At 43.7% G+C, this 16,140-nt stretch overlaps 1 protein-coding gene across 1 annotated transcript in view; it reads left to right on the top strand.

Moving 5' to 3' along the window:
* The window catches only part of supt5h (SPT5 homolog, DSIF elongation factor subunit), a 91,832-nt gene that overhangs the window by 61,620 nt on the left and 14,072 nt on the right, over positions 1 to 16,140 (top strand). Inside the window, exons 17-21 of the mRNA XM_067975145.1 lie at positions 2,327 to 2,473; positions 6,800 to 6,946; positions 8,085 to 8,210; positions 10,413 to 10,497; positions 13,597 to 13,707. Of these exons, the coding sequence (XP_067831246.1) occupies positions 2,327 to 2,473; positions 6,800 to 6,946; positions 8,085 to 8,210; positions 10,413 to 10,497; positions 13,597 to 13,707 (616 nt within the window). The remainder of the gene's footprint in view (positions 1 to 2,326; positions 2,474 to 6,799; positions 6,947 to 8,084; positions 8,211 to 10,412; positions 10,498 to 13,596; positions 13,708 to 16,140) is intronic.

Below are 16,140 nucleotides of genomic sequence, written 5' to 3'. Positions count from 1 at the left end.
AGGGGGTTTCCTTGCCCATGTTTGACCTGATGCCATGAGATTTCATGGGGTCCGGAGTCAATGTTGAGACCTCCCAGGGCCACTCCCTCCTGACTGTATATCACTGTACCGCCACCTCTGGTGGGTCTGTCCTGCAGGCGGGACAGGACATACCCAGGAATGGTGATGGAAGAGTCTGGGACATTGGCTGAAAGGTATGATTCTGTGAGTACGGCTATGTTAGGCTGTTGCTTGACCAGTCTGTGGGACAGCTCTCCCAATTTTGGCACAAGTCCCCAGATGTTAGAGAGGTGGACTTTGCAGGGTCGACTGGGCTTGGTTTGCCTTTGTCATGTCCGGTGCCTAGTGGTCTGATGCCGGGTGGTTCGTCTGGTTTTATTCTTCTTACGACTTGTTGCAGAATTGTGTAACTGAGTGGCTTGCTAGGCCATTTCAGAGGGCAGTTAAGAATCAACCAATTGCTGTGGATCTGGAGTCACATATAGGCCCAAACCGGGGGAGGACGGCAGGTTTCCTTCCCTAAAGGACATTAGTGAACCAGATGGGTTTTTTTGACAATCCGGTAGTTTCATGGTCACCATTACTGATACTAGCTTTTTATTCCAGATTTTATTTAATTAACTGAATTTAAATTCCCCATTTGAACTCATGTCTCCAGATTATTAGTCCAGGCCTCTGGATTACTAGTCCAATAATATAACCACTATGCTACCGCACCCTGGACCACTGCTCTTTTTGATATATATTAATGACCTGGACTTGGGTATACAGGGCATAATTTCAAAGTTAGCAGATGACACGAAACTCGGAAATGTGAACAATGAGGAGGATAGTGATAGACTTCAGGAGGACATAGACAGACTGGTGAAATGGGCAGACACATAGCAGATGAAATTTAACGCAGAGAAATGTGAAGATATATATTTTGGTAGGAAGAATGAGGAGAGGCAATATAAGCGAAATGGTACAATTTGAAACGGGGTGCTGGAACAAAATGTATGTACACATCTTTGAAGGTAGCAGGACAAGTTGAGAAGGCTGTTCTTTTTTTTAAAAAAAGCATACAGTATCCTTGGCTTTATAAATAGAGGTATAGAGTACACAAGCAAGGAAGTAGTGCTAAACTTTTATAAAACAATGGTTAGGCCTCAGCTGAAGTACTGTGTCCAATTCTGGGCACTGCACTTTAGGAAGGGTGTCAAGGCCTTAGAGAGGGTGAAGAGAAGATTTACTAGAATGGTACCAGGAATGAGAAACTTCAGTTACGTGGAGAGACTGGAGAAGCTGGGGTTATTATCCTTAGAGCAGAGATTCAAAATCATGAATGGTTTTGATAGAGTAAATCAGGAGAAACTGTTTCCAGTGGCAGAAGGGTTGGTAACCAGAGGATACAGATTTACGGTAATTGGCAAAAGAACTAGAGATGACATGAGGGAAAAATGTTTGCATAGTGGGTTGTTATGACCTGGAATGATCTGAGAGGACGGTGGAAGCAGATTCAATAGCAACTTTCAAAAGGGAATTGGATAAATACTTGAAGGGGAAAAAAATTGTAGGTCTACGGGGAAAGAGCAGGGGAGTGGGACTAATTTAGTAGCTCTTACAAAGAGCTGGCACAGGCACAATGGGCCGAGTGGCCTCCTGTGCTGTATCATACTATTCTATGACTCTAATTGCACTCGGAATTGATCTAGTTTTGTATTGGCTCTGGGTCTTCCTGCAGATGCTGACAGTGAGCCTCAAGGCAGTGTTCACTGACTGACCGTCATTACTGCAGGTTTGTCAAGCAAACTGTGATTGAGAACTTCCATACCCTGTATTTCTTTGTGCCTTTTATTGTGGTAATACAGAGAAGGCTTCATCTAGATGGGAAGCCTTTTTTTTTGGTTGCAACTTTCTCCCCCTCTCTTTCCTGGAGTTGCCAACTGTTGCTGGGATCCCGTTACATGAGCTGACAGCCACCCCATGGTATTCTGCCCAAGTGACCACACTCTTAAGCAGTGAATGCCTGCGAATGGCATTGCAGCCAAGGCTGGCCCTGTCCATATCTCATACTTTCCAGCAGGGGTCACCAGATAGCCGTCAGAGCAGGAATCCTGTCTGATTTTTATTTTAATTTCCCTTCCCTAGCGAGGGGTACTGCAGCCATTTGTGGTGCCTCCTGGTTGACCTGGTTACGGTCAACTAACTCTTTGCGCTGTTTTATTTTATTCTGTTATTTGATGTACAACTTTCGCAGTTAGGAAGCTTTCATGGTGATGCAGTTTTGAAGGTGCTGATTATTTTGGGGCTTACTTTTAATAAATCCGATCCCACTGTATTTCAGCTGAAAGTGCTCCCAAGGGATTTGCAGCTGTGTTCGGAGACTGCCTCTGGAGTAGATGCAGGGGGTCAGCATGAGTGGGGTGAACTGGTGCAACTCGATCCACAGACTATGGGAGTCATTGTCCGGCTGGAGAGAGAGACATTCCAGGTACGATATTTGGTTCTGAACTCAAGCAAGCAGTCAGCCTCTTGTATTATCTGAAAATATTATCACTTAGTGGAGATTTCACTTTTTGTTTGCAATAGTTTGTTGTAACTTACACAGGCAGTGCATTCAATGTTTATTTTACAACTGTAGAAATTTTAATGCACAGGACTGTACTTAATATATTCATGTAAGGAATCTTACAACACCAGGTTATAGTCCAACAAATTTATTTTAAAATCACAAGCTTTCGGAGATTATCTCCTTCGTCAGATGAATGAATGAAAAGGTTCTCAAATCGCAAATCAATAAAAAAAGGGGGAAAAAATTTATATGTTTTTAAAAATTCTCTCTCTCTCTCTCTCTCTCTGCCATTTTGAGTTTCTTTCTGCCTGCCTGTGTAATAGACACAATGTATATCTAGTGTACTGGGACGTGCTGTTCTCCGTGACTGGCCTGTTTGAATAACAACGACACCTTTTGATTGGTGTGATGCTGTCCCAACATAGTATAAGATATGCGATTTGAGAACCTTTTCATTCATTCATCTGACGAAGGAGATAATCTCCGAAAGCTTGTGATTTTAAAATAAATTTGTTGGACTATAACCTGGTGTTGTAAGATTCCTTACATTTGTCCACCCCAGTCCATCACTGGCATCTCCACATCATAATATATTCATGGCAGTAAAATATCTCTAAATAGTTTGAAATACTGGCTTTAAAAAAAAAAGTGAATTTTGCGCTGGAGGCTGGAATACTTTTTAATACTTTTTGTACCTGCCGCCTATGCCAGCACCAAACATTCCTAGCTCAGACCTGGGACATCCAGCTATGAATGTTGTTTGTGCACAAAGTTGTGCCGTAACTCTACATCAGAAGAGCGCCCTTGCCATCCCTAACATCCAATTTGAATTTTCCATTTTTGTGGAAGAACCATCCCTATGGCATTTCTGAGCAAGATTGCCAAATAGGAGCACTTATTGCTGTAGACCCACGTCCACTGGGAACTGGGTTGAGATGGCGCAGCCTCATTTCATGTAACAGCCAGCAATCGGTCTGCCTTGGATTCGAGCCCATGTCCCAGATGCCAGAGGCTTACCAGCTGTACCACCCTGAAGTATGAGCTTATTGTTTACCTAGTCACCACTTTCACCCCCTCCCAATTTCATTCAACTGCGCTCTTATTCGCACCTTGCTTACGCTGACACACGGTTTTAATTGAGATTCAGGAAGCCAATTTATGCGGCCAGATGAGTAGAGCTGCCCTTTTGTCCAAGTCACTAGCTCTAACAAGTAATTGATTGGGTACTTGTATGGATTTGAAAACTACACAAACGTGCTTTCTTTTTGCTGTGTTGGAACGGTTGGCAGGTGTGGTGGGAGGTGTCAGCTGAGAGATGGGGAAGCAACGAACAGGAGGGAGAAAGAATTTGTCTGTTGCTGTTCCAATGCGCGATTACACTGACTGTTAGTCCAAATTGTTAGAGTGATAATCCGATTTATGCTGTTAAAATTTAGAACTCTTTTTGTAGTGGCAAATAAATGTTGGATTTAAGAATGTATGCAACGATATTTGTTACTATACGTGGAGTATTAGTAAAACCGTTGGTTCTTTTGCCAATTACTTAAATCTGTTTTCTCTGGTTCACGACCCTTCTGCCAATGGGAACAGTTTCTTTCTATCGACTCTGTCTTAGACCCCTCATGATTTTAAATACTTTTATCAAATCCCCTCTCAGCTTTCTCTGCTCTAAGGAAAACATGATGTGGAGATGCCGGTGATGGACTGGGGTTAACAATTGTAAACAATTTTACAACACCAAGTTATAGTCCAACGATTTTATTTTTAATCCCACAAGCTTTCGGGGGCTTTCCCCTTCCTCAGGCGGTGTGGAAGTGACAATTTCGAATCCTTCGCATTTTAAGATCACATAACAAAGCCTGGTGATTACTGCCCGTTGCCAAGGCAATCACAGTGAGCAGACAGAAAGGTGTCATCTAAAAGGCCACTGAATATGCAACCCCCCAAAAAAAAAAGAGAGACAGACAGAACGAAGACAGTCAATGACCCGTTATATTAAAAACAGATAACATTTGTTCGCTGGTGGGGTTACGTGTAGTGTGACATGAACCCAAGATCCCGGTTGAGGCCGTCCTCATGGGTGCGGAACTTGGCTATTAATTTCTGCTCGATGATTTTGCGTTGTCGTGTGTCTCGAAGGCCGCCTTGGAGTATGTTTACCCGAAGGTCGGTGGCTGAATGTCCATGACTGCTGAAGTGTTCCCCGACAGGGAGAGAACCCTCCTGTTTGGCGATTGTTGCGCGGTGTCCGTTCATCCGTTGTCGCAGCGTCTGCATGGTCTTGCCAATGTACCATGCTCTGGGGCATCCTTTCCTGCAACGTATGAGGTAGACAACGTTGGCCGAGTCACAGGAGTATGAACCGTGCACCTGGTGGGTGGTATCCTCTCGTGTGATGGTGGTATCTGTGTCGATGATCTGGCATGTCTTGCAGAGGTTACCGTGGCAGGGTTGTGTGGTGTCGTGGACGCTGTTCTCCTGAAGGCTGGGTAATTTGCTGCGAACGATGGTTTGTTTGAGGTTGGGTGGCTGTTTAAAGGCGAGTAGTGGAGGTGTGGGGATGGCCATAGCGAGGTGTTCGTCATCATTGATGACATGTTGAAGGCTGCGGAGAACATGGCGTAGTTTCTCCGCTCCGGGGAAGTACTGGACGACGAAGGGTACTCTGTTGGTTGCGTCCCGTGTTAGTCTTCTGAGGAGGTCTACGCGATTTTTCGCTGTGGCCCGTCGGAACTGTCGATCGATGAGTCGAGCATCATATCCCGTTCTTACTAGGGCGTCTTTCAGCGTCTGTAGGTGTCCATCGCGTTCCTCCTCGTCTGAGCAGACCCTGTGTATTTGCAGGGCCTGTCCATAGGGGATGGCCTCTTTGACGTGGTTAGGGTGGAAGCTGGAAAAGTGGAGAAAACAACCCCAGCTTTTCCAGTCTATCCACGTAACTGATGACCCTCATCCCTGGTACCATTCTATTAAACCTTTTCTGCACCCTCTCTCAGGCCTTCACATCCTTCATAAAGTGCAGTGCCCAGAGTTGGACACAATACTCCAGATGTGGCCGAACCAGTGTTTTATAAAGGTTCAACATAACTTCCTTGCTTTTGTACTCTATGCCTCTATTTATAAAGGATCCCGTATGCTGTTTTAACTGCTTTCTCAACTAGCCCTGCCACCTTCAGCGATTTGTACACATATACCCCCAGGACACTCTGTTCCTGCACCCCCTTTAGAATTGTACCATTTAGTTTATATTGCCTCTCCTCGTTGTTCTTGCCAAAATGTATCACTTCGCACTTCTCTGCATTAAATTTCGTCTGTCACGTGTCCCCCCCGTGCCACAGCCTGTCTATGTCCTCTTGAAGTCTATCACTATCCTCCTCACTGTTCAGTGCCCTTCCAAGTATTACGCCCTGTACATCCAAGTCCGAGTCATTAATATATATCAAGAAAAGCAGTGGTCCTAGTACCGACCCCTGGGGAAAAGCACTGTACACCTCCCTCCAGTCCGAAAAACAACCGTTCACCACCGCTCTCTATTTCCTGTCACTTAGCCAATTTCATATCCATGTTGCCACTGCCCCTTTTATTCCATGGGCTTCAACTTTGATGACAAGCCTATTATGTGGCACTTTATCAAACACCTCTTGGAAGTCCATATACACCACATCAACCTCATTGCCCTCATCAACCCTCTGTTACTTCATCAAAAAACTCAAATCAGGTTAGTTAAACACGATTTGCCTTTAACACATCCGAGCAGGCTTTCCTTAATTAATCCACACTTGTCCAAGTGACTGTTAATTTTTTCCCTGATTATTGTTTCTATAAGTTTTCCCACTACCGAGGTTAAACTGACTGGCCTATAGTTGCTGGGTTTATCCTTTCACCCTTTTTTGAACAAGGGTGTAACATTTGCAATTCTCCTGTCCTCTGGCACCACCCTGTATCGAAGGAGGATTGGAAGATTATGGCCAGCAATTTCCACTCTTACTTCCCTCAGCAATCTAGGATGCATCCCATCTGGGCAGGGTGATTTATCTATTTTAAGTAAAGCCAGCCTTTCTAGTACCTCCTCTTTATCAATTTTTAGCCCATCCAGTATCTCAACTACCTCCTTTTACTGTGACTTTGGCAGCATTTTCTTCCCTGGTAAAGACAGATGCAAAGTACTCACTTAATACCTCAGCCATGCCCTCTGCCTCCATGCGTAGGTCTGCTTTTTGGTCATATAAAGTTTGTCTTTTGCAGATCCTTAACATGTACGGGAAGGTCATTACTGTACGGCATCAAGCAATAACCCGGAAGAAGGACAATCGCTTCGCTGTGGCCCTGGACTCTGAGCAAAACAATATTCACGTGAAAGACATTGTCAAAGTCATTGATGGTCCACACTCGGTAAGGCTCCCCTGCTGGCTTTTTCAATAAGACCATAAGTATAATGATTTGAAATAGAGAATTAAGCTGATGGAACATAAAATGTTCATTTAAAACAAAACCATTCCCTTCTTCCCCTCCTGTAATAACAGAAAAATTAAATCGGGCACATTAAATTAAAATATGACAGTAGAACAACGGGCACAAGTTCAAACTAACAAAAGGCAATTTTAGAACTGATGTCAGGAAGGTTGTCTTTACACAGAATGACAATGCAAGGAATAGACTTCTGGATGGAGTAGTGGCGGCAAAAACCCTGGAATCGTATAAGATTCATGGATGGTGAAGTGGGGGATTATAGGTTCGTTCTTGGCAGATGAGAGGAATGCCTTTCCCCATCCATATCTACCTTGTGATGTCGCTGCACCACATACCAGACTAAGGGAATGGGCTAGGGAGGCTTTCGCAGGTCTTTAGCATTGCCGCTGTTTAGCTTGTTCCTAAGAGTTGTGCAAAAATGAGAAGTGGCCTGAGGTGGTGATTAGACATCAGATGCCCAACTCTTTGACGGAGCACCTGGTTTTGATTGATGAAGTTGCTGGCAGGGCGGGACTGATAACTCGAGTAGAAAATTGTGTGAAGAGCCCACTTCCTCTTTGGCTTAGTGTGTTCGAGCTCCAAAGTCGGGTGCTACTGTACTGCCGCAACGAAAGGCTTATCTGAAGAAGGGACTGGCATATATTGTGTTCTCTGACTTGTTGTCAGTTGCTGTAAAGCAAAGTATTCTGATTCCTAAAGCGAAAACTGAAAATGCTGAAAAGCACAGCCGATTCGTGAACATCTGAAACAAGATTAACATTTTGAGTGGAGACTTTTCTCCCAGTTTTAACGGTGTCTCTGACGATACTGTTAACCTGTCTTTTCCTTTATCTTAAATGCTGATGGACCTGTTATGCATTTTATGCTTTTATTGCAGATTATCCTTTTTGTATCTTTTTTTGTATTCTAAGTCCTAATTCTCTGTTCCCCACTCACTATTCGTGTAATCGCCCAGTTTCTGCACTTAAATGTTGTGTATCTTTTGCCGAAATGGGCAGGCAAACAATATTTAACTGAATTTGTGTAAACGTGTTTTTTTTTAAAAACTATTAATTGTCAGGGTCGTGAGGGTGAGATCAGACACTTGTATCGTGGCTTTGCGTTTCTACACTGCAAGAAGTTGGTGGAAAATGGCGGAATGTTCGTTTGCAAAACTCGGCACTTGGTACTCGCTGGTGGTGCAAAGGTAAGTGATGTCAAATAATACAGCCTTAATAAAATCCCAGTATTTCTGATTTCAAAAAGGAACTGCATTCTGTTTTTAAAATAAAAGTAGTAAATTGCCCATGGCATTGGCCATAGTCAGTTGATGAATGCAAAGTTTTTTTTATACATACAAGGTGGCGAGGGTGTTGGCCGACACGCCCCTACCATCTAATGGGCAGAGCCTGCTACTACATGCAACTGTTTACATAGTGAATTTCTATTCATGTTTACATTGGTAGTTTCATTGTCGTCAACAACTTGCATTTATATAGCGTCTTTAACGTAGTAAAACATCCCAAAGTGCTTCACAGGAGCGATTATCAAAAACATTTTACACCGAGCCACATAAGGAGATATTCGGAGAGGTGACCAAAAGCTTAGTCGAAGCGGTAGGTTTTAAGGAGCATCTTAAAGGAGGAGAGAGAGGTAGAGGGGTTTAGGGAAGGAATTCCAGAGCTTAGGACCTAGGCAGCTGAAGGCACGGCCACCAGTGGTGGAGTGATGAAAATCAGGGATGCGCAAGAGGCCAGAATTGGAGGAGTGCAGAGATCTCGGAGGGTTGTAGGGCTGGAGGAGGTTACAGAGATAGGGAGGGGCAAGGCCTTGGAGGGGTTTAAAAACAAGAGAATTTTAAAATGGAGGCGTTGCTGGACCGGAAGCCAATGTAGGTCAGTGAGCACAGGGGTGATGGGTGAACAGGATTGGTGCAAGTTAGGATACGGGCAGCAGAGTTTTGGATGATCTCAAGTTTATGGAGGGTGCAAGGTGGGAGGCTGGCCAGGAGAGTCAAATATTAAATGTCACCAAAAATTGTGACAAGAAGAAGTTGCTTCCATACACAAGATTGGATTAGGTACCAATTCTGAATAATGTATAGTTATGATGTAGTGAAATCTAGCTTTATGCTTTTCCCCCTGAGTTACACACCTCCAGTGATTCCAGTCTGCTAGTGCTCTTCTTCACTGGCCAGCAGGAGGCATGTGTGAGCAATTCAAGGAGAACTCTATGACCAACTTCTATTCTGCTGTAGGAAGCATGTGTTCTCAAGTCGGAACCTCCACAGACAAGGAAGCTGCGATTGAGAGCTGAGGAAAGAGGAGGCTTTGGAATGTGCATCCCACATCTTAGTGAGACTGGGAATATTTCCTCTTGTTTAGGAAGTGTAAAGTGTTTCCAACTGTGTTTCTGTAGAGAAATTTCACTTGTAACATCTTTCCTCCTCCTTGTCACGCGCTCTGGGTTGAAAGTTAGAATTCTGTCGGCCTCCTGGTTCTCTACGTGATATTCAAGTAATTTCACAGTTTCTGTCCTTAGTTGAAATTTAGTGTCTCTTTTGCCCAAATATGTGAATAGACAGTATTTAACTGAATCCATGTAAGCCTGAAAAAGAATACATTCATTGTCAGTTGTGAATCCATTAGTGCAGCTGCAAACCACAAGTTAACAAACGGCCTCCCTGTCTAGAACTCAGTGCAGGAACAAAACAAAATCAGTATCATTCTCCCTTGTTCTTTCCATTAGTGAATTTGTTCACGTGGAACATGAAGTAAAAACAGAAGATGCTGGAAATGTGCAGTAGGTCACTCAGCAGCTGACAGGGAAAGATAGGTTAATGTTTGGGCTGAGATCCTTCATCAGAATCCAAGGATCCAGCTGAAGTATCCTGCTGTGCATTTCAACATTCACTTTTTTTTTCTTTTCAGCGATCCTAGCAAGTATTTTGTTGGGGAGGAATCTGTTTCCCTGTTTAAGTAGGTAGCTGACCCTTTCTGACCAGGACGGCACCAGGTTTGGTGCTGGCCTGTGCGGAGTTAGCTGACCTCGGGCAGCGATGTGGTTGGGGATCTACAATTAACTTTTGGGACATGGCCTGGGAGATAGCAATCCAGCAACCCCTGTTGGAAAGTAATTGGACATCAGGTGATGACAGGGTTTGAGTCGGCTGTGGCCTCACACCCTCGCCGTCTGAGCTCACTCATGAATTGCTGCTTGTCCAGTTATTAGAGTGCACCTGATACTTATAGAACCATACTCCCAGTCATTGTCTCGGCGAGGAAGGGGGACGAGTTGTTGAAACAAATTGCCATTTTTAAAAAAAAGTGCACCTTCCTCTTGAACTTGCATGACAATTAACACACACTTGTCATTCACCAGTTACTTTTTTTTTTAACTTTCATTGAAGCCAAGGGACGTTACAAATTTCACGGTGAGCGGTTTTGCCCCCATGAGCCCCCGGATCAGCAGTCCGATGCATCCCAGTGGTGGAGGTGAGTGAACTCTCACGTACCTGTGAGATCTGAAACCTGCTTTGGTGGAACATGTGCTCTTGAAAACCAGTAATGAGCACACATGGCATTGTGATGATGATATGATTGTTTTAGACAAGATAGCACAACATATCATCCAGAGAGTAGGGATAAACGGGTCATTTTCAGGCAGGTTGTAACTAGTCTGGTGCGCAAGGATCATTGCTTGGGTCTCCGCTATTTACAATCTATATTAATGACTTCGATGAAGGGAGTGAGTTTAATGTATCCAAGTTTGCTGATGATAAAAAGATAGGTGGGAAATTAATCTGTGAGGAGGATACACAGTGCAAAGGGATATAGACAGGTTAGGTGAGTGGGCAAGAAGGTGGCAGATGGAGTATAATGTGGGGAAATGTGAGGTTATGCACTTTGGTAGGAAGAATAGAAAAATAGTTTCTCGCCATTTAAAAAAATTATCAAATTTTGGTGTTCAGAGAGACTTGGATGTCTTCGTACAAGAAACACAAAAGGTTAGCATGCAGGTACAGCGAGCAATCAGGAAAGCAAATATCTTGTTGGCTTTTATTGCAAGGGGTTTGGAGTACAAGAGTAAGGAAATCTTACTACAATTGTACAGGGCTTTGGTGAGACCTCACCTGGAGTACAGTGTACACTTTTGGCCTCCTTATCTAAGGAAAGATATACTTGCTTTAGAGGCGTTGCAATGAAGGTTCACAAGATTAATTCCTGGGATGAGAGTTGTCCTATGAGGAGAGATTGAGTAGAATGGGCCTATACTCTCTGGAGTTTAGAAGAATGAGAGATGATCTCATTGAAACATACAAGATTATCAAGGGGCTTGATGGTAGATGCTAAGAGGTTGTTTCCCCTGGCTGGAGAGTCTAGAACTAGGGGGCATAGTCTCAGGATAAGGGGTTGGCCATTTAAGACTGAGATGAGGAGGAATTTTTTCACTGAGGTTTGTGAATCTTTGGAATTTTCTACCCCAGAGGGCTGTGGATACTGAGTTGTTGAGTATGTTCAAGGCTAAGATAGATCGATTTTTGGACGCTAAGGGAATCAAGGGATATGGGGATCGGGCAGGAAAGTGGAGTTGAGATCGAAGATAAGTCATGATCTTATTGAATGGCAGAGCAGGCTCGAGGAGTCGTATGGCTTATTCCTGCTCCTATTTCTTATGTTTTAAGGTGAATACTCCATTAATATCATACAATGCAATTTTTGCCCTTTAGTCTATGGAGTATGGTGCTTTTTTCAGTTGCCTTAGTTTTACTGGTAGTTACAATTTTTTTAATGGGAGGCTCTGCTGATTGCTGCAGTAATACAGAATTGCAAGTCATTGGTTTTGTGTTCCCTGTGGTTTTTAAGAGTGAATTTCCCCTCTTCCCCCCCCCCCCCCCCCCCCCCCAATTAGAAATGGTTGGCTTCTTTGGGCCTGCATGGTTTCAAAAGATTTTGTTTGCAGCAGAATTTTATTGATGTTTGCAATCATACCTTCGAACTTTCCTTTCTAAATAATATTTCCAAGTGTGTAAACTATTTGGTGAACTTACAATTCATGTCTTAGAGTCTGTTGCAAAGAGTGTCAACGAGTTCTGAGGAAAGCCCTTGCAATAAGCTGGTGTAAAATTGGGATAGCTTGTGAGACTCCGTGGTGCTTCCCTAGATTTGACAAGAACTTGCAGTTATATAGGGCCTTTAATGTAATAGAATGTCCCATGGCGCTTCACAGGAGTGTTATCAAACAATATTTAACAGAGCCAAAGAAGGAGACATTAGGACGGGTGAACAAAACCTTGGTCCAAGAGCTAGGTTTTAAGGAGCGTCTTAAAGGAGAAGAGAATCACCTGCAATGGCTTCTCTTCCCGCTCTCGCACCATTACCTCTGGAGTCCCCCAAGGATCTATCCTTGACCTCCTCCTCTTTCTCATCTACATGCTGCCCCTCAGCGACATCATCTGAAAACATGTCAGGTTCCACAGTATGTTCACTATACCAGCTCTACCTCGCTGCCACCTCCTTTGATCCCTCCATTGTCTATGATCTTTCACAATGCTTGTCCGACAAGCAAAAACTTCCTTCAACTAAATATTGGGAAGACCGAAGCCATTGTCTTCGGTCCCCGCCACAAGCTCCGTTCCCCAGCCACCGACTCCATCCCTCTTCCTGGCCACTGTCTGAGGCTGAGCCAGACCGTTCACAACCGTGACATCCTATTTGACCCTGAGATGAGCTTCCGACCACATATCCGCTCCATCACCAAGACCGTCTATTTCCACCTCCGTAACATCACCTGTCTCCACCCTTGCCTCAGCTCACCTGCTGCTGAAACCCTCATCCATGCATTTGTTTCCTCTAGACTTGACTCTTCCAATGCTCTCCTGGCCGGTCTCCCATCTTCCACCCTCCATAAACTTGAGCTCATCCAAAACTTTGCTGCCCGTATCCTAACTCGCACCAAGTCCCGCTCATTCATCGTCCCTGTGCTCGCTGACCTACATTGGCTCCCGGTTCATCAACAGCCTCAAATTTCAAATCCCTCCATGGCCTCGCTCCTCCCTATCTCTCTAACCTCCTCCAGCCCTACAACCCTGCAAGATCTCTGCGCTCCTCCAATTCTGGCCTCTTACACATCCCAGTCTTCCTTCGCTCCACCACTGGTGGCCGTGCCTTCAGCTGGCTAGGCCCTAAGCTCTGGAATCCCCTCCCTAAACCTCTCCGCCTCTCTACCTCTTTCTCCTCCTTTTAAGACGCTCCTTAAAACCTACTTCTGATATCCCTCTCCTTATGTGGCTCGGTGTCAAATTTTGTTTGATAATCGCTCCTGTGAGCAGTTTAACAAATCTATGACTGCATTGTTAAATCAAAATTTAGTATATAATGTTACAGTCCACATAATCATTTTGTTGAAATTTTGTTCTGATGGTTTATAACCTTTGACCCTTAGTTTATAGAACTGCTATCCCATTTCTGTGATGTGTAGAATCACATGCTGATGTTTAGAATGTCTATGTATGAATGGTACATTTATAGTGATGTTATTGATATCTGCATTTTCGCAACTGTGCAGAATTAGATTTTTATTTTACCTTTCAGCCCCTCGAGGTGGTGGGTTTGGAGGACAAGGGGGAATGGGCCGTGGCCGAGGCCGTCGAGATAACGATCTGATCGGACAGACTGTTCGCATATCACAAGGACCATATAAAGGTGTGTGTGGAATCCTTTCTACTATGAAACAGAGACTTTCTTTTTAAAAATAACACCAACTTGTGTAGGCTGTCTGTTGAAGGCAATGTGCACAACAAAACCTCAACAAACCGCCTCATCTGTAGATGTTCCTGATATACAGTACTCTAGTTACCGTCTCTTCAGTGGCAGCTTTTGTTTTTGTTTTTTGTGCAGCAAGATTTTTTTTAAAGCTTCAGAAATAAAAAACCTGTTAACATCAAAAGTTCTATATGCAACTGATTAATTGCAATATAAAAATCCCGGCACTTTTTAGATCATATTTTAGTGGATGATGATTGAAGATCCTATTCACTGCTCTCATTCCTGGTTTGCATAACTTGGTACCATCTTAATGGCTGAAAGTCAAGTTGTTTCCTTTTTACTCTTGTCATCAATTAACATTGTCTGTGTGGCTCAGTACCTGACCAGGCAGTCAATGAGGGAAGGGGAGCATAGGAACAGGAGGAGACCATTCAATTAGATCATGGCTGATCTGTATCTTAACTTCGTCTACCCGCCTCGGCTCCATAACCCTTACCTAACAAAAATCTATCAATCTCAGTGTTGAAATTTTCAATTGACCCCCAGCCTCAACAGCTTTTTGGGGCAGAGAGTTCCAGATTTCCACTCCCCTTTGAAGAAGTGGGGGGGGGGGGGGTCACTTTATAGAATCATAGAATATTTACAGCACGGAAGGAGGGTTTTTGGCCCATCGAGTCTGTGCCGGCTCTGTGCAAAGCAATCCAGCTAGTCCCACTTCCCTGCCCCTGCAAATTTTCCCCTTCAAGTACTTATCTAATTCCCTTTTGAAGGCCAAGGTTGAATCTGTCTCCACCACCCCCTCGGGCAGTGCATTCCAGATCCTAACCACTTGCTGTGTAAAAAGGTTTTTCCTCATGTCGCCTTTGGTTCTTTTGCCAATCACCTTAAATCTATGACCTCTGGTTCTTGACCCTTCCGCCAATGGGAACAGTTTCTCTCTCTCTACTCTGTCTAGACCCTTCATAATTTTGAATGCTTCCATCAAATCTCCTCTCAACCTTCTCTGCTGTAAGGAGAACAACCCCAGCTTCTCCAGTCTATTCACGTAACTAAACCCCCTCATCCCTGGAATCATTCTGGTAAATCTCTTCTGCACCCTCATTAAGACCTTCACATTCTTCCTGAAGTGCGGTGCCCAGAATTGGACACAATACTCCAGTTGTGGCCGAACCAGTGTTTTATAAAGGTTCATCATGACTTCCTTGCTTTTGTACTCTCTGCCTCTATTTATAAAGTCCAGGATCCCGTATGCTTTTTTAACCGCTTTCTCAACCTGCCCTGCCACCTTCAACGATTTGTGCACATATACCCCCAGATCTCTCTGTTCCTGCACCCTTTTTAGAATTGTACCATTTAGTTTATATTGCCTCTCCTCATTCTTCCTACTAAAATGTATCACTTCACACTTCTCTGCATTAAATTTCGTCTGCCACGTGTCTGCCCATTCCACCAGCTGTCTATATCCTCTTGAAGTCTATCACTGTCTTCCTCACTGTTCATTACGCTTCCAAGTTTTGTGTCATTTGGAAATTGTGCCCTGTACACCCAAGTTCCAAGTCATTCATATAGATCAAGAAAAGCAATGGTCCCAGCCCCAATCCCTTGGGAACACCACTGTATACCTCCCTCCAGTCTGAAAAACAACCGTTCACCACTACTTTGTTTCCTGTTACTTAGCTAATTTCGTATCCATGTTGCTACTTTATTCCACGGGCTTCAACTTTGATGACAAGCCTATTATGTGGCACTTTATCAAACTCCTTTTGGAAGTCTATATACACAACATCAACTGCATTGCCCTCATCTACCCTCTCTGTTACCTCATCAAAAACTCAATCAAGTTAGTTAAACACTATTTGTCTTTAACAAATCCATGCTGGCTTTCCTTAATTAATCCACACTTGTCCAAGTGACTGCTAATTTTGTCACTTTCGGCTGAGATGTTAATGGTTCTAAAATTCAAGTTCAACAGAATTATTCTCACTGAATCGCATCTATTTCAACTGCAATCCTCTTCTCGGTGGTATGCCTGTCTGAAATGAAACTGAATGACACAGGATTTGTAACTGGTAAAATAGTTACCAATTAGCAAACCAATTAGTCTAGTGAAGTGAAACATTTTCTCCAAAGGTTGAGGACAGTATCCATCTTATGGTAGCGTTTTGTTCCTGCCATATAGTTGTGCAATATGAATTTCTATGTATTAGATACACTGTAAAGTACTTGCACCCTGGAGCAGAAATGCAGCACACCGCTGTTTCTGTGCAGTGTCACTACAGGAGAATATATCCTTTGTGAACAATATGTAGCAAAACCGTAGACACTTTTTTATAAAGAACCAATTAGGATTTTGCTCACTGGCTGCCTGGA

This window comes from Heptranchias perlo, chromosome 41 (genome assembly GCF_035084215.1).
Source record: "Heptranchias perlo isolate sHepPer1 chromosome 41, sHepPer1.hap1, whole genome shotgun sequence".
Taxonomy (NCBI): domain Eukaryota; kingdom Metazoa; phylum Chordata; class Chondrichthyes; order Hexanchiformes; family Hexanchidae; genus Heptranchias; species Heptranchias perlo.
The sequence above is the reverse complement of the archived record's forward strand: the minus strand, read 5'-3'. Positions and strand labels throughout refer to the sequence as shown.